Source organism: Protopterus annectens, chromosome 7.part0 (assembly GCF_019279795.1).
Source record: "Protopterus annectens isolate FY-2018-M chromosome 7.part0, PAN1.0, whole genome shotgun sequence".
Classification (NCBI taxonomy): Eukaryota; Metazoa; Chordata; order Ceratodontiformes; family Protopteridae; genus Protopterus; species Protopterus annectens.
Window position 1 is genome coordinate 556,594,238 of NC_056739.1, and position 27,086 is coordinate 556,621,323.

Here is a 27,086-nt window from a genome sequence, read left to right on the forward strand (position 1 = left end):
AAGTGAGTGAAAGCGCTTAACTATTAACTCAGTTACAGTCCTGTGTTTGGATTTATTGCTTCCACTGGTGTTCATTCATTTTTTATCTGGTTTTAAGTTCTCAAACTCTCCGCATAGTGTCCACAATAAAAGGTGTCTGATGATTAAATTTCAAAATCATTGCATTGTTCCCAAATCTTTGGTTAACTTCCTTTTGTACTATATTTCCACCTCTTAAAATGCGAGGAAAATGGGTAACTCTTTTTTTTATTTCTCTTTTGGTATTAATCAAAGGTTTTAAAGGATAGCCTCTCTCTAGAAACATACCTACTAATTTATAGAGTTCTTCTTCAAAAATTACATTACCACTAACTAAACACAACAGTTTCACCATTTGGCCCTTGACTACACTCTACTTTTGATGATAGCGATGACTACTTCTATAGTGTAACAAAGAATTACTATATGTATTTTTTCTAAATATTGTACTTTGCATCCCTTCATTAGTTTTTACCAAATGTATATCAAGAAAGTCTATGTAATCTTTATTCCAAGTACTAGTAAATTTGAAGAAGCTGGTAATTATATTTAAATAATCTATAAATTCTGTTGCTTCTAATACGCTACCCTTCTAAAAAATCAGTATGTCATCCAGGAATCGGTTATAGAACAATATTTTTTTCCATAAACCTGGAATCAAAAATAAAAACCTCTTCCCAGTGTAATAGTACAAGGTTAGCAAACCCTGGGGCACACTTTGCCCCCATAGCCACACCTGACATTTGCCGAAAAATTTCCCTTTCAAACGTCAATAAGTTATTTCTTAAAATTAACTCCATTAGAATAACTAATAGGTTAACATTTCTTCCTTCCAACCTACCATGTTTATTTAAACTCTCTCTGAAATACTCCAGTCCTTCCACATGTGGGATAATTGAAAACAAATTAATAGTATCAGTGGTGAAAAAGGACCCTGTAAAGGTTTCATTAATGTCCCTCAAACGTTCTAGACAATTCCAAGAGTCCTTAATTATATGATCCACACCCAAAATGATCCCCTGTATTTCCTTGTCCACAAATGATGCTAAAGGTTCCATTTTCAAGTCCTTGGCCACTACAATGGGCCTAAAATGGGGGCTCTCTATGCATTTGTGCACCCTGGGGATCCCAAACAACACCAGTGTCACCGGGTGTTCTACATTCAAAAAGTCAAATTCTCCTTCATTTATTTACCCTTGAAAAAGTGCATCTAACATAAAAAAATCAATCTTATAATAAGCTATATGCATTTCATTGAGTGATGCAGTCTGGTATGTAAGTGTATCACTTAAAATTTAATGCATTTTAGCAACATAATTAAAATGAGCCATGATAAATACCCCCCCCCCTATCAGGCTTCATTATTCTCACCTCATGGTTATTAGCTAACTCAAACAATGTTTTTCTTTCCTCAATACTTAAATTGTCATAATTTGTGAGTCTTCCAGTGCTGTTCAATCCTCTCCTAACTTCATTAATGCATAGTTTTTCAAACATCAATACTTCATTATGTGTCGGGGGTATGAAAGTGCTTTTCCTTTTGAGTGTACTCAGAACATTATTCGAATAATTCACACTATAATTTTGCTCCCTAAAAAATAAAGACAAATTCATTTGCCTTGTAAACATTTTTAGACTAATATAATAGTCAACAAAATTCAAGTAAAATGCAGGAACAAATGTAAATCCTTTACTTAATAAGTCATGATAGACATCATTTATTGTTAAGGCACTGTAATTGTAAATGGAAAACCCATTTCTTTGGCAGTGAATAATACTATTACCAGAAACTTTTACATCACTCATTTGTAACACATTAAAATTTTCTGTGTCTTGCTGTACAAATACAACATTACTATCATTAACAGCCATTACCGTCCCTTCCAGGCATTCCATTGCCATTTGTTGTTCTGAAAATTGTTGTTAGTAATAATGTGAATCGCCCTGGGCTTGGTAATGTTGCCCATCCCCTTTCTTGTTCATTAGGCATTCTGATCTCCTCACTTGGGGACCGATAGGTAAAAAACGTGGAGTGATCTCAGAGTTGGTATATTTAGTTAGGGGGGTGTGGGGGGGGAGAAGCCCCCCCTCTTGATTTGTGTTTATTTTTTTTTTTGTTGGGACTATGGCATTGTTTCCCTACGTTGAAACTGCTGTTCGCATTTTGCAATATTTAGTGATTGAGCTTTAGTTACTCGACTAACTAAAGCTTCAATCATGTAATATAGACCCAGTATACAAAATAGCAGTGTTTCCATTATGCGACACATAAAATGGCAGAGTTGGAAACTCAGAATCACATTACAACTATTAAAATAAAAGTATGCTTTTGCATGCTGATTCACAAAATGCATTATATTCTGATAATTTTCCAAATGCCAACAATGGTTTAAAACTTTAAATGGATCTTGTGTTGAAATTGACTTGCAGTCTTAATGTGTTTGCATAATTGATTTTATTTTATTACCTTATACACACATAATTCATTTTGAATTCAAAGCTGGATAATGTCAAAAATGTTAATAAACACAATGACAGAAAATAGCACTTAAGCTGAATGACAGAAATAACTAAAATTCAGTAGCCATTTTTATGCCAGCATTAATATACTTTGTTTCATTGAAGCTAGAATACAGATATGCCAATATTCCTAACGCATGAACGATACCATTTATAACTACCAAAGTAAAGTAAACTATAAGTATTACCAAAATATAAAAAAACTAGTTAAACTTACATCATGGTAAAAAGTTTTTAATAGAATGCATATTTCACGTCATCACCTCCACACTATTGTTTGTTACCAGGCATGGTTACATTTTAAGCTTTTCTACTTTCTCGTAGTTAGTAAAATTATTTGCAGTTTGTTTTCTGTAGAACAGACATAGTACATAGTTATGATAGCATTTATGCTGCTGGTGTTAGTAAAATAACATTTGTATCAAATAGTATGGATATCATGTTTCAGACTATGTATAAGCACTCTTGTTAAACGTAATATTCTATGCAAAGTTTGCTATTCCTGCAGATCTTCAGGCATTCTTCAGTAGAGTATGGATGAGTGTTGTCTCAAGGCTGTCAGCAAGAATACCGATTCTTCATAAAGTAAGACTTACTGAATTGATTATGAAGAACTGGTCAAATTCCAAATTGTATTAAACTGGAATATAAAGCAAGAAACATATTTTAACACAAGAAATACAATGTGAGTATGAATTATTTATCTTAATTATTTATGTATTTATTTACATGTTCAATTAACAAATCAGTTTATATGCCCCTGACCACAAACTGTCTACAAACTACTGTCTATAACACAAATAATCCATTCCTTAAACAACTTACACCCTATGCTTTCCTTGTAAGCTTCCTAAGTTTTTGTAATATACTGCTTATTACTTTGACTAGCAAATAATCTTTTTATAATTAATAGTATTTTACCTCCTTTCCTTTTACTGTTCTCTTCCATTTGTTTCTCAGTCCTGTATAATTATTAACTGTTGCATATAACCTGTTATCTACTTTAATATTTCAATTGTTTGTTTAATGAGGGTGTATAATTTGGAACTTTTCTCCCTGGGCCTCCGCTGAAAAAGGGCATTAGCTCAGTTGGACACTCCCAGTCAACAAATGTAAAATAAATAAAATAAAATAAAAATATGCATTGCTGATAATGACATAAGTGTTGTAAAGCAGCAGGGAGACTTAAAATAAAAGAGTTGTTTCATACTAGTAACAAATGAGCAGTGTGCCTTTATTAAATGCAATAAATACAATTGTAAATTGTAACATTTCAAAGTGTTAAATTAAAATCGTAATGAGTCTGTTTGGTTATATACTGTGCTCTTTTTTCTTTGGAATATTGGTTAAGTACAACTACCTTAATACAATTAAAATATACATTTGTGGTCAGGGTGCTTACCTTAAATGCCTGGTCTGCAGTCATTGAAACTGCAGATGTATAATTTCCATCTACACTTTACTCTCAAACCCATATCACCATTTTATTTAAATAACATTTCTATTATATATTTACCATTGTAGTACTTAACAGTTGAAACATATTTTAATGTATTTTTAAGAAGCACTAATTGCAATCATTGCATGTATAAATTGTATTTGTCACTGCTTTACTGTTCCCTGTTTTCTGTAGATAAGAAGTGTGTCACATAAGCACTGTTGCTGCATACCTTCATCACTGAACAATAACACAGTTAATAACACAGGAATTTCTTATACCATTATACAAATGAATAAACTTGTGAGACACTCTTCTATTGTGCACAAAATTGCATTTTCATGTTATATATTGCAAAGTGGTTTAGATAGGTGAGTTACAGAAATGACTTGTGACTCCAGATTACTTTTCCCTTCCTATAACAAATGCTCTGTTTCATTACATATTATTTTTCCCTATGCATTATGATCCTTAAATCCCAAAGTTACTTTTGGAGATTTTACTTCCCAGGTGTATTGCATCCGAGTTTCCACATCCAGCTGGGTGATTCGAAGTCCTTACATTGCAGCTGACTTTACTTGTTTTACTCTGCACCTGTTTCGCAGCTTTATCTCTATAACCTATTGGGAAAGATCTTGTAATCACATTCCTATTTCATAAATTACTTCTGTTTTCTCCACAGCAGATACCACTTTCCAATGTACTCAAACTGCACATCTTATTTAGTACCAACATCCACTCTCTGTCTGCTTATTATGTACTACCTTTACAGTTCTCACCGATATCCTGGCATTTTTAATATACCTCAGGAGTTATGACTTTAACTCTACAAATTAACAGAGGAATAGAAGTGTATCCTGTTTGACTTCCACATTCTTTAGCACCAAACTATTTCATATATTTCTATCCTATGGCAAGAAGCTGCCCAGCTTATTCAGTTTGTCTGGCATTAACAATTCACAGATTAATTCAGTAATGCATTTCTGTCAATAAAAGCAAGCATCTAAGTTTACATTTCAACATGTAAATGAAATGTGAGACCCTCATCTGATTCATGGCACCTTCATACACTTCATTGGTTTAATAACATCACTACTATTTTATTAACCCAAACAATTTAGCCTGTCTTTCTACATTTTTATAAAGGGACTTTCTTTTTAACTTCTTACATTCTTTGTAACGGAACTTCTTTTCCTTTCCTTTGCTTTTTTAATCCTCATCTTATTCTTAAGCTTTAATGCTTTAAAGGCATCTAAACTACAATGTGATAGCAACAAAGAGGGTAAACATATAGATATAACTGTAAATCCATCCATCCATCCATCCACAACTCCTTTTTCACAGTTTTGCACATGGGCTTGGAGACAGATATAATAAAAATGTGGTATCTCTGCTAGCAGTAAGGAGAGAAAAGTGTCTCAGCAGAGGCTTTGATTTATGTCCACACACATATATCTATATCTATATCTATATCTATATCTATATCTATATCTATATCTATATCTATAGCTGTCTATCGATATATATATACATATATATATATATATATATATATATATATATATATGTGTGTGTATATATATATATATATATATATATATATATATATATATATATATATATATATATAGGTGTACCTCCATAATTTTAATGGCCACAATAGCTAACCCACTTCTACAGTCTCCTTCACAAAACCTCAAACTCTGATATTCTGAATCACAAAAATCTCACTCCATTTTTGACCAATGTTAGCACTTGTTTGTAGGTGTGGGTTGAAAATGTCAACTTTCAATGGTTTGTCGGCTTTCTGAGGTTTCAGCATTATGGGTTTTGTGGAAATGCTTCGGCATTGTGCTTGTTCGCTGTTGTGACCATCGACATATGTGCATACATACATATATATATATATATATATATATATATATATATATGATTCCCATTCAGAAGCCTGAAACATCATAAGCCTGAAAATCAAAATCCTGAAACCAAAAGCCTGAAAATTCAGAATCCTGAAAACTCAAAATCCTGAAAGCCCAAAATCCTGAAAGACCAAAATCCTGAAACTCAAAATCCTGAAAACACAAAATAGACATACTGATGTCATTGTGGCTTTGCTATTGTTAGCCCTGTGGTGTTAGGTCATGCGTTGGGGTCAGGTAAGTGTGCGGTTGGTTTTATGTTAGGGTTAGGGGCGGTTTAAGTGAGTTAGGGTTAGGGCAGGTTAGGCATGTATGCAATAGTGACAAATATTGGGGTTAGGGGCGGTTTAAGTGAGTTAGGGTTAGTTGCGGGTCAGGTGAGTCTTGATAGTGACGGACCTTAGGGTTAGGGTTAGGGTCAGGGTCAGTTGGTAGATATTAGTGTCTTTATAGTGACATATTAGCATTATTTGTGTTTTCAGGATTTTGAGTTTCAGGATTTTGGTCTTTCAGGATTTTGGGCTTTCAGGATTTTGAGTTTTCAGGATTCTGAATTTTCAGGCTTTTGGTTTCAGGATTTTGATTTTCAGGCTTATGATGTTTCAGGCTACTGAATGGGAACCATATATATATATATATATATATATATATATATATATATATATATATATATATATATATATATATATAACTTGATATTTCTTCCAGGGCTATGGCCACTGGTACCATTTTGAAGAGGTTTGCACGGCTGCTTTTTCAAAACTCCCAGATAATGTTAAAAATGAGATTTTAAATCCTCCTTTGGATAGAGATTTAGTTTTTGGCTCTCTGCTGCCTTCTTTTTTTCAAAATTTCTCAGTGATTCTGTAACTCCTCATCAATTTTGGCAAAAGTCAGAATAAACAGCCTCAACAAAATACAGGTAAACAGACATTTAAGAACAAATGGCAAGGGGGTATCCAAAAAGAAGCCTCATACCTCCCAAAGCTGAGAACAATCCAAGTCTGAATGACTGCTGAAGAGACCTTGTGAGCAGGGGTGTAGCCAGGATTTTCGGATTTGTACTCACAACTCCATGTTCCTGCCCCCACTAAGCCACACCCTCATCATCATAATGTTGCTACCCCCCTTACGTACAAGTCCAAGTCATACCCCCATCACAGTGCTGCTCTCCTCCACCCTCAGCAAATGTCTGCCAGAAAGCTAATCTTTTGCATGAAACACCAAAACAATAGCAGCCATTTTAGTTCAAACATGCATTTGACCCAGGTGGGGAAGCACATAAAGTATTTCCCCATTTACGTTATATGCTAAAATTTACCCCAGCTGTGCTGTATCCAGATTGCTACTCATGAGTGCCTTTTAATAAAGTGTGACACAGCCCCTACACATAAGCTGTGGGGAATTATATGTATTTGTCAGAAACACTGTCACCTTACATAACATTATCCATGACCTTAATTTGTAATGCCTAGAGATCTAAATCACCATTAAAAAACTCCTATTAACTCTGTTGCTAGCCACAGATCCCCCAATGCCTCCCAGTGATTGAGAAAAGTACTGTAACACCACTCACTGGTTAAATATCAAATCAAACACCTTTTGTTAGAGGGTACAATCATCCAAACATTGAGTGGCGCACCTACACATCTAAAAAATGGATATGCTTGGCATTCCCTAGACTTAACACTAGCACAAATTGTAAAAACTACTGATGAAAGTCTCATAGACCCTTGACTTGGCCATTACCAAACTAGTTCCCACCTGTGCCCCACTTTGCATCGTTTCATCCCTAGAGAAATCTGTCCATAAGTCACCTTCTGTGTCAGGTGTAGTGGTACCACTGCCAAACCACCTTTAGAGACTTCTCCAGGGCAAACCTACTTCAGCTTGTACAAGACCTAGACAAAGGTTCCCAATAGTCCTTCAAAATGGTCACAACTAAGAGGGGTGCCACATTCCCTTCCAATTTGTAGTAATAGTCCAACAGCTGTGCAAAAAACTCAGCACCCATCCACCCTAAATACAATTATAAATTCAGGAAGAAACGTATTTGGTGTTACTACCTTATTAATAAACCATACAACAAAATAAGGATCATAATGACAAGTTATAAAAACAAAAATCTCCCTCCCTTACCTTGAGACCACAGTGAAACATACCATAATGGAAATTAAGAGCACAACTAGAAAATGAAAAGCAGAGTCTGAGTTTAAGGTTACTCTGCATACCAAAGGAAATTGCAAATCTTTCTTCACTTGTGTCAGGAAAGCAAGGAATAATATCCAACAATGTACCAGACTCATGTATAATATTACTCATTCTAATTTCAAGGATATAGCCAATATATTAGGAGACAAATTTAGTGATAACTTCCCACACCACTCCACAAAGTTGCCCCACTATCCATGAAGAGTATTGAAAAACAAAATAAATATTTTCACATCTGAACACACACAGAGGTTTTGTTTATACAAAATGTTTTTTAATATATTAAAATACTGGCAGATACCCAACGTACACATTTGTTATCATTCTAATTGTATGGTCAAAGAAACAACATGGGCAGACAAAAAAAAAATCAAACATCCAAAAGCACAACACAGGCTTGCTATTTTACAGGGTCAATTATAACTACTCCATTGGCAGTACAGTGTCAAGAATCAGGAAATATATTAAACACTGTTTATGCACATAAAACCACTAGTAGCAGTTGTCACCCAGAAATGATTTCCAAGCTAAGTCCCTTGCTAATAGAGGCTGGCAAACTGCAGCACAGTGTTATTAAGCTAACTGGCCTTCCCGTAGATTGCTGTCTAAACTCAAAACTGCAAGACTGCATTTATTCCACTGCAGAATCAAAAGGGAATATATTCAAAACAGCTTGAATGACAGCAGTCAAAAAAAAGAGAGCGACAGAGAGAAGCATAGGAAATGTATCTCTAATAAACAGAAGTTCTGAACATCCTAACATTTGAAAAGACACAAAGATTTAAAGAAACTACACAATCTAATTATAGCAGAAGCAGGTAGCAAAATCCATCTGTGTACACATATTATAGAAAAAAAGTTAAAAATCTAATAGGTAACAACTGTACAACCTTTCTGTATTTACGAATTATTCTTCGCTTAGCAATCAACTTCCCTCTCACAGGCCAACCTTTATCAATCACCCTATTCATGTTTGCACATTTCATATCAGGGCTGAACACTACATAGGTTCATAGTTCATAGGTTAGTACTAGGCTAACTGCCCTTGTGGGCCATTTTAAGCCTAGCCAATTACCCCATGTGAGAATCAAACCCTGCACCTTGTGTCTACAAGGTAAACACCTTAACCATTATGCCATCCTCCCACCCTTATGCCATCCTCCCACCCTCTACATCTCTCATCTCAATGGCCATTTGGGGAAAGCTTTTTATTTTCTAAATAGTGTTTGTGTTTTATCACTTTCTTCTTTGGGAACGCTATTTTAAAGGAGTTTTGTGTTTTAACAGACTGTCACAAGACTTTATCTTACTTTTAAAGGTTAGCGCTCTTTATTCTGCCATGTTAAAAGTTGTGTAAAGTAACTGAAACACATTTTTTTGTGGAGAAATTGTGATTATTGTATTCTTGGGGGGCGGGCAAAGTATTTTAAATTGCTTTTCACTGTATTTTTCTGTGAAAAAGACTTGCAGTTTTTATTAGCATTTGCTGCCTGTGGTGCCTGGGAAAAAGGCAGCATATTTGGCTTGACTGTGGAACAAACTACACTCCTCAAATTTCCTTACACAGAAGTCGTTTACTGTGTCTGTCTCAAGGTTTAATTCAGGCTATTAATCCTTCTTGCAAAGTAGTTTCTGATAAAAGAAGGGATATATCTTTCCCTGAAGAGATTGAGATTCTGAATCTGAAAAGGAAGATGAAGGGACAGATAACAGGGTTTTCTTCCCAGATTTCTTATTCATACTAAGAAGACAGCTCAGTTTCTGATTCTCCCTTTCGGGTTTCTCTTTCTCTGAGACTACTGCTAGAATGCATAATTGTTTCCAATAGTAGAACACTGCGGTTTCTCAGTCCCTCAGAAAATACAAGTTGTTACAGATGGAATTTCCAGAACCTACAACCAATCCTTCTGTTCTGTCTGCTTTAGAGGATGTGTGTCATACTGCATGTAATTTTCCTGATAGTCAGCTGTCTGCCTCTGAAAAAGGTAGGTAGGGTGTATAAACTTCCTCAATCTTTTCCCAAACTTGACCAAGCAGACATGGCTTTAATTGATCCCACTGCTGTTAAACGCTTAGTCAATTTCAGCCTTATATATTAAAGTATGTTCTGACTAATTGTGAAAGTATGAGATTTTTTTTTTATGTACAATTTTGTCTTTTGAGGAAATCTACTTAAAAAAAAAAAATATATATATATATATATATATATATATATATATATATATATATATATATAACTTGATATTTCTTCCAGGGCTATGGCCACTGGTACCATTTTGAAGAGGTTTGCACGGCTGCTTTCTCAAAACTCCCAGATAATGTTAAAAATGAGATTTTAAATCCTCCTTTGGATAGAGATTTAGTTTTTGGACCTCTGCTGCCTTCTTTTTTTCAAAATTTCTCAGTGATTCTGTAACTCCTCATCAGTTTTGGCAAAAGTCAGAATAAACAGCCTCAACAAAATACAGGTAAACAGACATTTAAGAACAAATGGCAAGGAGGGATCCAAAAAGAAGCCTCATACCTCCCAAAGCTGAGAACAATCCAACTCTGAATGACTGCTGAAGAGACCTTGTGAGCAGGGGTGTAGCCAGGATTTTCAGATTTGTGCTCACAACTCCATGTTGCTGCCCCCACTAAGCCACACCCTCATCATCATAATGTTGCTACCCCCCTTACGTACAAGTCCAAGTCATACCCCCATCACAGTGCTGCTCTCCTCCACCCTCAGCAAATGTCTGCCAGGAAGCTAATCTTTTGCATGAAACACCAAAACAATAGCAGCCATTTTAGTTCAAACATGCATTTGACCCAGGTGGGAAAGCACATAAAGTATTTCCCCATTTACGTTATATGCTAAACTTTACCCCAGCTGTGCTGTATCCAGATTGCTACTCATGAGTGCCTTTTAATAAAGTGTGACACAGCCCCTACACATAAGCTGTGGGAAATTATATGTATTTGTCAGAAACACTGTCACCTTACATAACATTATCCATGACCTTAATTTGGAATGCCTAGAGATCTAAATCACCATTAAAAAAACTATTAACTCTGTTGCTAGCCACAGATCCCCCAATGCCTCCCAGTGATTGAGAAAAGTACTGTAACACCACTCACTGGTTAAATATCAAATCAAACACCTTTTGTTAGAGGGTACAATCATCCAAACATTGAGTGGCGCACCTACACATCTAAAAAATGGATATGCTTGGCATTCCCTAGACCTAACACTGGCACAAATTGTAAAAACTACCGATGAAAGTCTCATAGACCCTTGACTTGGCCATTACCAAACTAGTTCCCACCTGTACCCCACTTTGCATCGTTTCATCCCTAGAGAAATCTGTCCATAAGTCACCTTCTGTGTCAGGTGTAGTGGTACCACTGCCAAACCACCTTTAGAGACTTCTCCAGGGCAAACCTACTTCAGCTTGTACAAGACCTAGACAAAGGTTCCCAATAGTCCTTCAAAATGGTCACAACTAAGAGGGGTGCCACATTCCCTTCCAATTTGTAGTAATAGTCCAACAGCTGTGTAAAAAATTCAGCACCCATCCACCCTAAATACAATTATAAATTCAGGAAGAAACGTATTTGGTGTTACTACCTTATTAATAAACTATACAACAAAATAAGGATCATAATGACAAGTTATAAAAACAAAAATCTCCCTCCCTTACCTTGAGATCACATTGAAACATACCATAATGGAAATTAAGAGCACAACTAGAAAATGAAAAGCAGAGTCTGAGTTTAAGGTTACTCTGCATACCAAAGGAAATTGCAAATCTTTCTTCACTTGTGTCAGGAAAGCAAGGAATAATATCTAACAATGTACCAGACTCATGCATAATATTACTCATTCTAATTTCAAGGATATAGCCAATATATTAGGAGACAAATTTAGTGATAACTTCCCACACCACTCCACAAAGTTGCCCCACTATCCATGAAGAGTATTGCAAAACAAAATAAATATTTTCACATCTGAACACACACAGAGGTTTTGTTTATACAAAATGTTTGTTAATATATTAAAATACTGGCAGATACCCAACGTACACATTTGTTATCATTCTAATTGTATGGTCAAAGAAACAACATGGGCAGACAAAAAAAAAATCAAACATCCAAAAGCACAACACAGGCTTGCTATTTTACAGGGTCAATTATAACTTCTCCATTGGCAGTACAGTGTCAGGAATCAGGAAATATATTAAACACTGTTTATGCACATAAAACCACTAGCAGCAGTTGTCACCCAGAAATGATTTCCAAGCTAAGTCCCTTGCTAATAGAGGCTGGCAAACTGCAGCACAGTATTATTAAGCTAACTGGCCTTCCCGTAGATTGCTGTCTAAACTCAAAACTGCAAGACTGCATTTATTCCACTGCAGAATCAAAAGGGAATATATTCAAAACAGCTTGAATGACAGCAGTCAAAAAAAAGAGAGTGACAGAGAGAAGCATAGGAAATGTATCTCTAATAAACAGAAGTTCTGAACATCCTAACATTTGAAAAGACACAAAGATTTAAAGAAACTACACAATCTAATTATAGCAGAAGCATGTAGCAAAATCCATCTGTGTACACATATTATAGAAAAAAAGTTAAAAATCTAATATGTAACAACTGTACAACCTTTCTGTATTTAAGAATTATTCTTCGCTTAGCAATCAACTTCCCTCTCACAGGCCAAACTTTATCAATCACCCTATTCATGTTTGCACATTTCATATCAGGGCTGAACACTACATAATGCCCCAACATCTACATCTCTCATCTCAATGGCCACGTAAGTTAATTTTTTCGTTCCATGTTTATAAAACCTTCATCTAGTTATACTGTGAAATTCCTAGCCCATATATTCTAGCTTTCCATAATATACCTTCTCATCATATCTTACATCACATGTTCCAAACACTAATGACCAACTTGTCACAATCTAAAGCTCCAAAGAGTATGAGAAGGCAAAAAATGGAAGGGTAGCCACCGAGCAAATTGGTCAATCCAGCAACTAGTCCACAATCTTAAAATAATGATTTGGTGAAGATAGAAGCACTTTAAACCCAGCACACAGTCTGAATGTGGCACAGACACAAAAACAAAGGATTCAGCCAGCAGAAGCAGCAGCATTCCTCTCAACTTCTTCGCTAAAGAATTCTGGGCAAAGTCAAAAACAGTAGGGGAAAAACTTGGGACATTATTTTAAAATATTATTGTACTTCACTTTAAAAAGTTGTTAGGATAACAGCTTTAACATAAATATTTTCTGAACAATAAGTATGAAATTATAATGTAAGACCATACTGACTTACTGTAATCCTCAATTATTCACAGAAAATTAAAAAATAGGGGTAGGACAAAAATATGAGGTAAAATCAAGTACTTTTAAAAAGTATGAATAGTAGAGATGGAGAAAAAAATGGAACTTCAATTATCCAAAATAATGATGACAAACAAATTTGAGCAGCAATAGTGAATTCACCAACAGACAACAGCAGAGAATACATTTCTGATTTTTTTTAAATGCTGGTTTAGAAAACATACTTACCAGCTTTCATACCTGTACTCTTCTGAACTTTAGCAAGCACCCCCCCCCCTTCACTTCTACAAAGTTTACACCAATTACAGTAGCTAGTCTGCATTAACGATTAAGAGAAAACCCCAAAAGAAAAACAGGAAGTCGTTTTCATGTTCTGTGGCTTTCCCACCTTCCAGGGGTCATTTACACTTCTTAATCGGTCAATTAACACCTTCTGTACAAAATAAGGATGAAACAATAATAAAATGAAAATACTTGATGAATTGTAAATTACAATGCAGTCTCAAATCATGATGTTTTCATTCACTATACGACCATTTTTTCATAATACAGCTAAGATGGTTCCTCCTGGGTCCTAGTACTTGCCATGTTGCTACCCCCCATCCACATTATTTGTACTGTAATGCGTACACTGCGTATGCCTCCCAATGTCCCTGCTTGTGAGCCCCTCAAACCCTGTCCCTTTTTTCTTCCAGAAAGTCTGAATCTCCATTTTTCTCTTTGGCAATAGATTGTTTCAGACAGATGTGTTCTGAAGATCATTCATAAAGGTTACAGATGGCAGTGAGAGGAAATTCCTCCTTTCTCGGGTGACATTCCTCATTCTCTGGATCAGACTCATGTGTTTCCACTGGTTCTTCATTACATACTGTCGCAAGAAATGACAGAACTAATTCCTCCTTTCCATGTGAGGAACGTTTTTTTATTGAAGGATAACCTTAGTGCCAAAGAAAGAAAATGCTTAGAGAACGTTTTGGGTCTTTCTTTCTTAAAGTTGTTTGTGATATTGCTCAAATTCAAAATGATGTCACTTCACAACCTGTTACCTCTTCTTCTGCTTTCAAGTTTTCTGGTAACATCAGACTTAAAAGATACTTATTTCCTATTTATACAGACTTCAAACATTTCTTAAGAGTTTGTGTCTAGATCACATTATCAGTTATTTTATCTTACCATTTGGACTATCCACTGCACCAAGACTGTTCAGAATGTCTAGCTCTAGTTGCATCTCATTGCAGGCTGCAGGGTATCCACATTTGTCTGTATTTAGACAGCTTACTTATCTTTGTAGAGTCTTTTTCAAAATGTCAGGAGTCTCTCTCTTGGATGAGAGAACTTATACACAAGCTGGTATTCTATGAGAACATTCAAAACTCTTTTTGACTCCTTCACACAGGATTGTGTTTATGGAATGTCAATTAGACACCTCAGTTCAAAGGAATGTTCTTCTACAGGAAAAAAAAATGATATATATCTAAATCTGTTTCTAAGGCTGTCAACTCAAACTTTAGTCACTGCAATGGAATACCTCAGGATTTTCTGTCTCATGGCTTCTATGATTCTCATGATACCCCTAGCAAGACTCCACATGAGAAAGAGACATCAATATCTGAAGTGCCTTTGGTCCCAGCACCAACACTTTTTGTATTTTCAAATCCCAATCCTGAGGACTGTCAGAAGAGAAATAATTTGATGGAGACAACAGTTATCATTAAATCCAGGTCTTGTCTTCTTTCTCCATGTTCCAAAGCAGTCAGTCACCAAAGACACGTCGGACTTTGCTTGGGGAGCAGTTTCAGGAGGGATAAAAGTGCAGGGTGTGTGAGACAGCAAAGACAGACACAGGTGCATAAATATCAAATAGATGCTTGGCGTAATAAAAGCTCTCAACTCTCTGAACTATCTCTGGTCCCCAGGACTGCTACAAGTTGTTACAGACAATCCCACAGTTGTGTGGTACATCAGCAAGCAGGGGGTACCAGGTTGTACCCATTTTGTAGACTAGCCTTGTTAGTTTGGGATGTAGCTTCACAGCACAGTCTCATTCTCCAGGCATCCTACATTCTGTCAGAGCAATATTATGTGGCAGACACACTGATCAGGACCAAGACAGACCCTCATGAATGAAAAGTAGCTCAGGTGATGTTCCAAGATTTGATCCATCTGTAGGGACTTTCTTCAGTAGACCCCTTTGCCTCCTGTCTGAACAATCAACTTGCAAGATTCTGTTTCAGGATTTGATGCAAGAAGGCCTGGAAGACAGATGACTTTTCTTTTCCGTGGACAGGAAAGGTCCTGTATGCTTTTCCACCCTTTCCACTAATATCCATGGTACTTCTGAAGTTTAAGAAGAAATCCCCAAAGATCTTTGTGGTGACTTCCTTCTGGCCCAGGCAACCATTGTTCTCCCTTCTTTTGGAAATGGCAAGGGGCAATCACCACAAGCTTCAACACAGACTAGATCTACTCAGACAAAAAAGGGGTTTGATACACCCCAACATTAATCAACTTCAACTGGCTTCCTGGATGATCAGGTCTTAATTTTTTGTAGACAGCTATTTAGTAAGGATGTGCAGCAGCTGCTAATGGAGGCAAGACAGCCTTCTACTAGAAAATTATATCTTACAATATGGAAGTTTCTCTAGTTGGGGCAACAACATAACCAGCACCCATTTAGGGTTAGTAGTTCTCTAGCTTTTACAACATTTATGTGAGTTACAATTCCTCTCACAAGGTCCATATCCCTTTTTTTGTTTATGCCATGGTGTGGACATTTGTTTTTTGATGTTTCTAGCATTGCCTTTGCAGGGCTCAGCCTCCCTACCTCTGCTGGCAGGAAAGCACTGAAGGGCTTTGTGTTCAAATGTATCTTTTAGTCAGCTCAACTTGAGCTGCTTGATATTTTTGGGAGCATGGAAGGCACTCTGAAGCTTCAGAAGATAAACATCTGTTATAACCTTAGCAGGATATAACCCATGTAGCTAAGGTTACTGCAGCAGTGATTATTAGAACATCTACTGATATGTTAAGTTTACTTACACAACTGTACTTTCTTAAACTTGATGTGTTGAATTTATGGGCTGGCACTTTCCCTGGATGTTGTTAGGAGGGCAATTCCCATACTAGGCTTGTTATCACCACCGGAATTCTTCCATGGGTTCAGAAGGGGAGCTAGTCTGATATACACCATTTGCTCAGTCAAGCTTCACCACTTGTAGCTTGATCATTCATGCATCATACATCATCTACATATATGTATGTATATATTTATATATATATATATATATATATATATATATATATATATATATATATATATATATGGGTCTACTTCATATGAGCAAAATTTCATATGGTCGACACTCATTTCACTGATACCAAAATACCAAAAGCTCAAAACACTGAAAACTCATTTGATCGAAACTCATAACACTGACACATGAAATTCAAAGCATTATACCCTTTCCCCCACTGTAGCATGATCCTGGAGTTAGAATAAATGGTTAGGGTGTGTGTGGGGGCACAGTCCCCCCCCCCACATTGTATAGATAAATATTGTTGTCTGCAGTCATTTCTAAGTATCCATGTGTATGTTTGAAATGTATAACATGTGGGGGGATCCGACCCCCACCCCCAACTATATATTCTAACTCCAGGATCATGCTACAGTGTGGGAAAGGCATAATGCTTTGAATTTCATGTGTCAATGTTTTGAGTTTCGATCAAATGAGTTTTCTGTGTTTTGAGCTTTCAGTGTTTTGGTCTCTCTGAAAAATTTGTCGATCAAATGAGCTGTCGATCGTATGAAGTAAACCCACATATATATATATATATATATATATATATATATATATATATATATATATATATATACATATATGTACTAACTCCAGGATCACTCAGTCTTGGAGAAAATGCATATTTCCCTACCCTGACAACCGTGTGATCTTGCATACCGGTTGACCATCTATGTAGTCACCTAAATTATGTAGACTGAACAGATGTTGATCAAAGTGGATTAGATTACAATCAGTTCCCTTCCATACAGATGGATATCGATATGTATAAACAGGGAGATGAGCTATACACACACACATGTATGTGTGTGTGTGTGTGTGTGTGTGTGTGTGTGTGTGTGTGTGTGTGTGTGTGTGTGTGTGTGTGTGTGCTTGTGTGTATGTGTAGGTATGTGTAAATTTATTTATTTATTTTACTTTGACATTTGTTAACTGGTATGTTCAACTGAGCTATAACCCATTTTCAGCGGAGGCTGGGGGAAAAGCCCCACAAAGAATAACAGCAATTACAAAAGATTTTTAAATATATAGAACACATCTTAGATTGAATTCAAACCAAAACTAATTATAGCTATATAGTTTGATAAAAGTTGAATCTAAGAGGGATGGGAAGAAGAGCAATAAAAGAAAAAGGGGGAACAGGCAGACATAGAAGGAAGAGAGACAAAGTGTAGAGAAGACTGAATAGGTAGTCAGAAAGTAGAGGAAGAAGAGGAGATTAGATAAGAAAAGTAGGAAAAGGAAGTAAGTAGACAAAAAACAGTTAGTAGATGTAAGATGTTAAATTAGGCTTATGGCATGAATAGATCCAGGAATCTTGCAGGTTTTCATTTTGAAGTTTCTTGGATCTGTGGGTATGGAGCAGATTTCTAATGTTCATACTGCGGTGGTGGTGCTGCGGTAGCATTGTCGCCTTATAGCAAGATGCTGTCCTGTTCGATTCTGAGCTAGAGCGTCTTCTGTGTGGAGGCATACGTGAATGGGGCGTGCCTTCGTTGAAGGTTGTGCGTCGAGGCTGGTAACCCGGTACGTAAAAATCCACTACCAATCATTGGCGGACCGGAGTTCCGCTGTGGCGACCCCTAACCAGAAAAAGCCGAAAGACACAAAAAAACAAACAAAGAAGTGGTAGTTTGTTCCAGGCTAGTAAACCATGAAACAGCACAACACCAACTAGGAATGAAACCAAAAATGCAGGAAACCACAGGAGACCAAAAGTACCACTCCACACAGTTTTATTAAGCACTTTCGTCTTGGTAACAGACTTCTTCAGAATAATAACAAAAACAGTTAGCTCTCTTAAAATACTCACTCCTGCCTTCTCATTAGTTAAAACACACAAAAATCTCACAGCAATCCCCTCCCATGTTTAAAGACATATCACAAAATTTGATCCATAGAAAAAAAATCACAAAATATTCTTACAACAATCAAACTCAAAAAATACAAAAAAGCCCATTGAAAAACAGTGACATCAAAATTAAAATACTTTTTTCTGTAAATTGTATTTTTTAATTGTCTCTGGCTTCCCACTCATGTGTGACAGCCATCACTACACTGTATAAGTTGTTTGTTACCTGTTCCTACTGTATTTACTGAAAAAACAAAAAAAATAAAAAAATCTTGCCATTTTCCCACCTTACTAAGCTAGAAAAATCCAGTTTCAGATATCTGCTGATACCTGGACTGTGTTTAAGCTTCTGTATTGGCCATACCTTACTTGGGCAAAAAGGAATTTTCTTTGTTCACCAGCGAGAGTGGAGAGCTCTGAACAGCCTACCTGTCCTTGGAGGAGTGGTTTCCACTCAGAAACTGTAGTTTTATTGGCCGTTTTGGGCTAATTTCTATTTCTTTAATCTTTCTGATATAAAAAATGCATTTGCATGGTTTTTAAGTCTGTATAAACTCACCAGATCCTGCCCAAGTGTCCTGCAGAGACCTACAATGCTAGAAAGGCAAAAAGAGAGACTTTAGAGTGTTTAAGTATCATTTTTTGTTTTTTCTTGTTGTTTACTGCTATTTCTGCCTAAATGCTAATTTTCTGGCATTTATTGCTTCTCAAAACACTCATTTTATACTGAAAATTGCATTTACTTGTGCCTGCACTTTAAACAAGTCATTTTTGCTGTAAATTGTATTTTTTAATTGTCTCTGGCTTCCCACTCATGTGTGACAGCCATTACTGCACTGTAAAAGTTGTTTGTTACCTGTTTCTACTGTACTTACTGAAAAAACAAAAAATAAACAAAAAAAATCTTGCCATTTTCCCACCTTACTAAGCTAGAAAAGTCCAATTTCAGATACCTCCTGATACCTGGACTGTGTTTAAGCTTCTGTGCTGGCCATACCTTACCTACCTGTCCTTGGAGGAGTGGTTTCTGTCTAGAAACTGTAGCTTTATTGGCTTTTTTGGATTAATTTCTAACTCTTTAATCTTTCTGATATAAAAAATGCATTTGCGCGGTTTAGCGCGCTGGGCAGAGCCGGTTAGCTAAGGTTAAACTATTCCTAGCTCCACAAAGTCTACTCTTTAGTTTTTCCCTTGGAACTAGACAAACCTTCAACTCTAGCACTCAAACCATTCATTTTACAGCCCAGCACTTGCTTAGAACTCATAACAAGCACTAACTACCCCTAGCACTAGCCCCCTTATACTGTCCAGAAGGAAAAGGCTCTCTAATCGTCCCCATCAGTCAATCAGGAAAACAGATCACTCTACCTATTCAGGCATGTCCAAAGGGCAGTTTCCAGTGTACTCTCCAGTCCAAATGGTGAATCTGGGCATTTTTTAGACAATGTTACAACTGCCTCATGTACACAGACAACCCTTTCCTCCTACCACCAAACACTAATATATGCGAGAGATGCAATTATACAGCCAGACTTGAGGCAAAGCTCTCTCAACCCAAGACTGGAATGGACAGTCAAGTGGAGAAGGGTAATACTTGCAACATGCCACCAGTTTCACATAGACCTAACAAACCAGCACAGGCAAATAACACACATAAATACATGAAAACATACTCTGAGGCTCTAAATAAAAATCTGCAAAAGCAACAGAGACCTCCAAAGCAGACATCTAAGCAACCTCCACAACCCATCACCAACCATGAAACACATAGTTTGCATTATCAGTTTGTCATGTAATCACAGCCCTTAAGGCAAAATAACATACCCAACACACTAGTAATAGGTGACTCTATAGTCAGGCACACTGATGTCCCACTAACTAGGCTGGATAAGGAGAAGGTTACAGTTAGCTGCCTGTGGGGTGCCAGGATCCGCCACATAACACAAGCACTCAGGTCACTCCAGAACAAGTACAAATACGACTCTGTCATTGTACATGTTGGTGTGAATGACCTGAGATGTACCTCCCTGGACTACATGAAAAGAGACATGGAAGAGCTCTCTGATCATGTAGCCCTGGCAGGTATGACCCTGACCCTGAATAACATCCTGCCCTCACCAAGAATTATGCCACAGTATAAAGAAAAAATGATCAATTTCAACAATTGGCTAAGTTTTTGGTGTCATTCAAAGGGGATCCAGTGTCTGTCTGCCTGGGATGACATGCTCGATAAGACGCATTGCTGCACAAGAGATGGGTTGCACCTGTCACCCTTAGGCTTTCGAATACTGGCAAAGGCTCTTGCTGCCCCCATAGTGCCTTTTTTAGGCAAGGCTCAGAAGACAAACCCACCACCGTAAATAGCACAAGAAACCAAAAACTGAGGGTAATGCTACTCAATGCCAGAAGACTAAACCTCAAAATGCGCGCACTTGAGGCACTCCTCAGTATGGAGAACATCGATATCTGTGCAATAACAGAAACCTGGTTTAAGGCTCCAGGGAGCACCCCAGCACTACCAGGTTATAACTCATACCATACCTTTCAGCCACAGAACCCGGACCGAAACACAAAAGGCGGGGGTGTATCCATTTTCATCAAGGATACTCACACCTCCAGGTTAGTGATGCAGCACGATGCATCAGAGGTCATCCAAGTGCAACTAATAATGGGCAAAATCGCAATCCAAATTGTAGCTTGCTACAGATACCCACCTTTATCCAGGACCCCCATTACGCATTTCTGGAGAGACTGGGAAATATGAAGATCCTACCAAGCACCCTAATACTGGATGATTTCAACTACCCAAACATTACTTGGGAGAACTACTCAAGTACTAACTTCCTTGCCCAACGCTTCCTAGAATTTATAAACTTGAATGTCCTGGATCAACTGGTCAACACCCCCCAGAGGGAACAACATATTGGACCTGGTGATCACCAACATGGGTGACCGGTGTCCCACACCTGACGTCAACACCTCGCTGGTTAGATCAGACCATAGACTAATCACTCTGGATATCCACATTCCATCCCCAACCCCAATCAAGGAAACCACCATGAAAAACTATTCAAAAGCAAACTTTAAGTTACTTAAGACCGAGGTGGAAAGGTTCACAGCCCCCAAGCCAATGGACAATGCTATCCAATCTGCTGAAACCTATACAAAGGCACTCTATAACCATCTGCAGGAATGCATGGATCATGCTATCCCAAGTAAAACTAAGTCTCACTCCTCCAAGAAAAACAAACCAGTCTGGTGGACCCCTGCCATAAACAGGCTCTACAATAGAAGGAGGAAACTAGTACAGATAAGAGCAAAATCCCTAGAAGGAAAGACATCCTTGATCAGTATCAGCAAGAAACTATGATCCCTCATTAAATCATCCAAGGCTAGCTTTGAAAGAAAAATTGCCAAGGACTCCAAAGATAACCACAAAGCGTTCTTTAGCTATGTCAACAACCTAAGTGAAAACTCTCAGATCTGCTCTGAATTTGTGCAGAATGGCACAAAATACACTGAACCGACTGATATTGCCAACATTCTGGCAGACAGGTTTAGTGCAAACTTCAACCCCTCTCACCCCCTAAAGGGCCCATAACCATACCAAAAGAATGTAAGGCCCTGGCAATCACTGACACACAGGTTAAAACAGCCCTATCCAAAGCCAAAAACACAGCCTCAATGGGACCAGATGGTGTCCCAGGCTGCGCCCTACAAGAGCTCCAAAATGAACTAACCTCCCACCTAAACACACTATTCAAACTCAGCCTCTCTACAGGCTATGTACCCACAGAGTGGCGCACAGCAATAGTTATCCCACTTCACAAAGGTGGTGCCACAATGGACCCTGGGAACTATCACCCTAAAAGCCTGACTAGCCTGGTCTGTAAGGCTATGGAGCGCATCATCATGGAACTTATTAACAGAGACAGTGGGAACCTCCAAACTTTGGACCCCACCCAGTTTGGCTTTGTTAAGGGCAGATCATGCCTCCTAAATCTGGTGGACTTCTTTGAGACAGTTACCAAGGCATTAGATGAGGGTAAGGAGGTCCACACATCCTACCTAGACCTCACAAAGGCTTTTGACACCATTCCCTACTCCGGTATTATACATAAGCTCACCAACCTGAACATTAACCCCTACATCATGAGATGGGTTGCAAATTGGCTCATGGACAGAACCCACATGGTGAGAGTTGCAGACTCTAAGTCTGATTCTAAACCGGTTACAAGTGGTGTCCCCCAGGGCTCAGTCCTAGGACCTCTCCTGTTTGGTATATGCTTCTCAGAGGTACAGGCAAGTACAGGAGGACTTTGGCTGACCAAGTTCGTAGATGACTGGAAACTAGGGACCATAATTGATTCTCTGGCTGATACAGACACCCTCCAGAAGGGTCTCACTGAGACGGATACCTGGTGTCAAAATCATGACCTCAAGCTGAATGCCAAAATGTTCATAATCATCCCCTTTGGAAAAATCAAAGTACCCGTGAACTACCACATAGGTGGTAGTCCCCTAAATACAGAAAAAATAATAAGGGATCTGGGGACCCAAGTAGATAGTAATATCTCCTTTGATAATCATATTGCCAAGATGGTTAGAAAATCCTTCTATGTGTCCCACCTAATCTCAAAAGGGTTTGCATCCAAATCAAAGGAGGTTATTGTGCCTCTCAACTCATCACTTATTAGACCCATTATAGAATACAATGCCCCATTTGGGATGTACCTTACAAGACACCTGCAACAGCTGGAAAGACCACAGAAGTACCTCACCAAGAGGATTACTGGTCTCAAACAGATGACCTATGCAGCCTGACTAAATAAACTCCAGTTGTACTCAGTTGCATACCGCTTACATCTGTGCCTGACACACAAGGCCATATCCAACCCAGAATTGATGGATATGCTCCACCTAAAAAAAAAAAAACAATCCCTGAGAGTCACACACTCTAGGGATATAAACCTTACCACAACATTAAATAGGACGTGCTGGAGGGATAGATTCCTGACCCAGAGACTCCCCATGCTTTGGAACAAAATTCCAGTATACATCAGGCAGAGTCCCTCACTAGCACACTTCAAGAGAAACCTTGAGGGGTGGATGGGAAACAGAAAATTTACCCCGGGGATCACTGCAGTGGCTCTGCTGGACAGAGGCGCAGGGAACTAATGGCTCTGCTGGTCAGAGTCACAGGGAACTAATCTAAGGAGGTGGCGAAAGCCAACACACTCTGGCTAGTCTTATAAATGCCCTTGGGCAGATAGCCTAGTACTTACCTATGAACCTATAAAATACCTAGAAATTGCTATTCTTCTTTACATAAAAAACAGATTTAAGTTTCAGTCTTCTTTCAGGCTTCAGGTCTATTAATTTTGATGTCACTGTTTTTCAAAGGGCTTTTTTGTATTTTTTGAGTTTGGTTGTTGTAGGAATATTTTGTGATTTTTTTCTATGGATCAAATTTTGTGATATGTTTTTAAACATGGAAGGGGATTGCTGTGAGATTTTGGTGTGTTTTAACCAATGAGAAGGCAGGAGTGAGCATTTTAAGAGCGCTAACTGTTTTTGTTATTATTCTGAAGAAGTCTGTTACCAAGACGAAAGCGCTAAATAAAACAGTGTGGAGTGGTACTTTTGGTCTCCTGTGGTTTCCTGCATTTTTGGTTTCGTTCCAGGCTAGTGCACCTGGGCAGGTATATAATTGTTGTCCAACTAATGTTTTAGGCTTATGGATAGATAAGATAGACTGATCAAAACTCCAAAGAGAGTGGGCGGGGAGTAACGGGATATAAGGAAAGAGATGGCAGGGCAAGAGGAAGGATTGTTAAGGACAGAGCGAATCAGAGACATATGTATATATATATATATATATATATAGATATATATATATATATATATATATATATAGATATATATATATATATATATGCACACACACACACACACACACACACACACACACACACACACACACACACACACACACACACACACACACACACACACACACACACACACACACACACACACACACATATATATATATATATATATATATATATATATATATATATATGTATACATATATACACACACACGCACACATGGGTCTATGTGAGAATGAAAGTCAAATGTCACATGGTTGAGACTATATGATCGACTTTCCAAGAAGTCGAATAAGACAAAACTAAACCTCCTCTGCATATGATATATATTATTTTGTACTTTTCCTTTACATTTATCTGCACATCGTCTACGTTTTTCTGCCCGTGGTGATATCTTTAGTTTATTGTTTGCAATAGTTTAAGATAGACCCCGGTTTGTTCTAATACTGTCTATTCATCTATATTAAATCAAGCAACTCTTCCTTTAGAACATTTTCCTCTAAACTGAGAGCGCATTATTTGTTCTCCATTTCTTGTGGGCATTCTACAGAAAGTTCCAGACTATCTTCCTGTAACATATTCTCTTCAGTTGCATCCTGTGTCATCCATTGCTCTTTCATATGGGAACTCACTAGCTTATCACTCCACAACATTAACTGTGTACTGGTTTCATACTGAAGGCCCCAGAGCAGACCTCTCAACTGCTCCTATTTCTAGGGACACATCCTGATGTTTTTCAAAGTTTTGTTCAATTTATTTATTATTTATTAATTGGAAATCATTTTGAGAACTTCTAAGATAAAACTAGCAACATTTAAAATGTGTCCCTAATTTGGGGCCTTTTCCTTAGTTATTTTTTTCCTCCTTTTCTTTCCTTTTTTTATTGGTAAAAGTTGAGAGTTCTGCTCTAGGGTACCTTCATGTGGCAACTGATCAGATGCTTCCCATTCCACCTGCTTTTTTCTTAATCTGGGGGCTCACTGTTCTATCATGCTGTGACAATACCAGAGCTGGATTTTCCTGCACTGAATCTTTCACTTTGCAGGTAATCCATAACTTCAGTTTTTATTCCATTACTAATCCTCTTTTCTGCTTTCCACCTTTACTTTCTCATTTTTTGCACTGTAAAATTTTCTGGATCTGGATGCCTTTGCTTGTACTTTTCTCAAAATAACTTTTGTGCTGCTCTTTTATGTATTGATTAGTTTTTTGCTTTCTCCTTTGCATAAATATTGCACCATATTAAATGTCTTTTTCTTTCTCATGTCCATATTTCTTCTTCAGATGTCTCCCTCTTCATCTGTTTCTCCTTATTTTGAGGGCTCATTAATCCATCATGCTGTGACATGACATGTATTAGGCTCTCTACACTAAGTCTCTCACTTTGCAGTTATTCCATAACTTCTTCTATTTGTTTAACTTCTATTTTACTAATCTTCTCTGCTATGTTTCCCCTTTGTGATCTTATTTTTTGTGTTATGAAATTTTCCATATCCAGATATCTTTGCCTGTATTTCTCTTCAAATATCTTTGGAGCTGCTTTTTTGTATTTATTAATTTGGCTTTCTCGTTTGTATAGATATACCATACCAGATCTCACTTTCTTTCCCATGTCCATGTTTATTTTTTATACCTTTCAAAAATCCTCAGTTGTTTCTTTTTCCAAACGTCCCAAGGTTTCTTGGTCTATATAACATTTTTTATGAATCTGTTGTATTAATGAACACACATTTATATTTGAACCTTTTGAAAGTTTCTCTTTTGTAAGTATTTTTCTTTCCTCTAATTTCTCTCTTAATCTTTTTGAATGTTTTCTATCCATAAATTATGGGCTTCTTACATAATAGTAACGAAACATAATTTTTTTCTTATCATCAGTGGTCTACTTTATCATATTTATGGCTTTTTTTCAGCCTGTCAGTTTTTACGGACTACTATTGCCTTCTGCAATGGAGGCCATCCTCTCCCCGAGCCTGGCCTAACCCCATTGTAGGAATTTTTCCATCTTGTGGATTCTACACTGTCATTTTTTCAAGTCCTAGCACCAGTACACCTACCAGGAGTGGGTACTTTTGTATCCTAGTAGTTGTTCCCCCAGCTGCCTTTTTTATTTTGTAACCTAGTCTGTCCATGATGTATGCTATATAAAATACAGTCTATATATATATATATATATCGGTGTCTTAGTGAGATTTTGTAAAAACAGGATCCACCTTGTGAAGGTACTCAGCAAGACTTGAGGATGAATTCAATTTCAGCACTACTACTCTCCTTTGCTTACTGATTTTCTTATCTCTCCATCTCGACCCTGTATATATAGGACCACTGGATTATGCTTGACACACAACAGTGTCGACTGCAATTGATCGACCACATTGAGTCGTTATATGCAAATGGTTGATAAGTGTGATAGATCAACAATCCTCTGGTAAAGGAATATTCTGTTTCCCTGGGGATTGTACGAATGTGGAATTAGCATATATAATTAGTGGGGGGGGGGACGGCATGGTGCAAAAATTATGTTTTTTTTTCTTTTGGTTGCATGTGGTGATGATTTTTCTCATGTGCGCTCAGTTGACTGTTGGAGTTTCCATTGTCAGCATTCTGT

At 37.4% G+C, this 27,086-nt stretch overlaps 1 protein-coding gene across 4 annotated transcripts in view; it reads right to left on the bottom strand.

Annotated features, from left to right (window-relative positions):
- Positions 1–2,756: 2,756 nt before the first annotated feature.
- LOC122806592 (basement membrane-specific heparan sulfate proteoglycan core protein-like) overlaps positions 2,757–27,086 on the bottom strand; it is a 1,657,353-nt gene continuing 1,633,023 nt past the window's right edge. For all 4 annotated transcript variants that reach the window (XM_044077142.1, XM_044077143.1, XM_044077144.1 and 1 more), the window contains one exon: positions 2,757–3,178. Coding sequence is in view for 1 of the 4 variants with exons in the window: in XM_044077143.1 (XP_043933078.1) it covers positions 3,174–3,178 (5 nt within the window). In the remaining 3 variants the exon portion in view is untranslated. The remainder of the gene's footprint in view (positions 3,179–27,086) is intronic.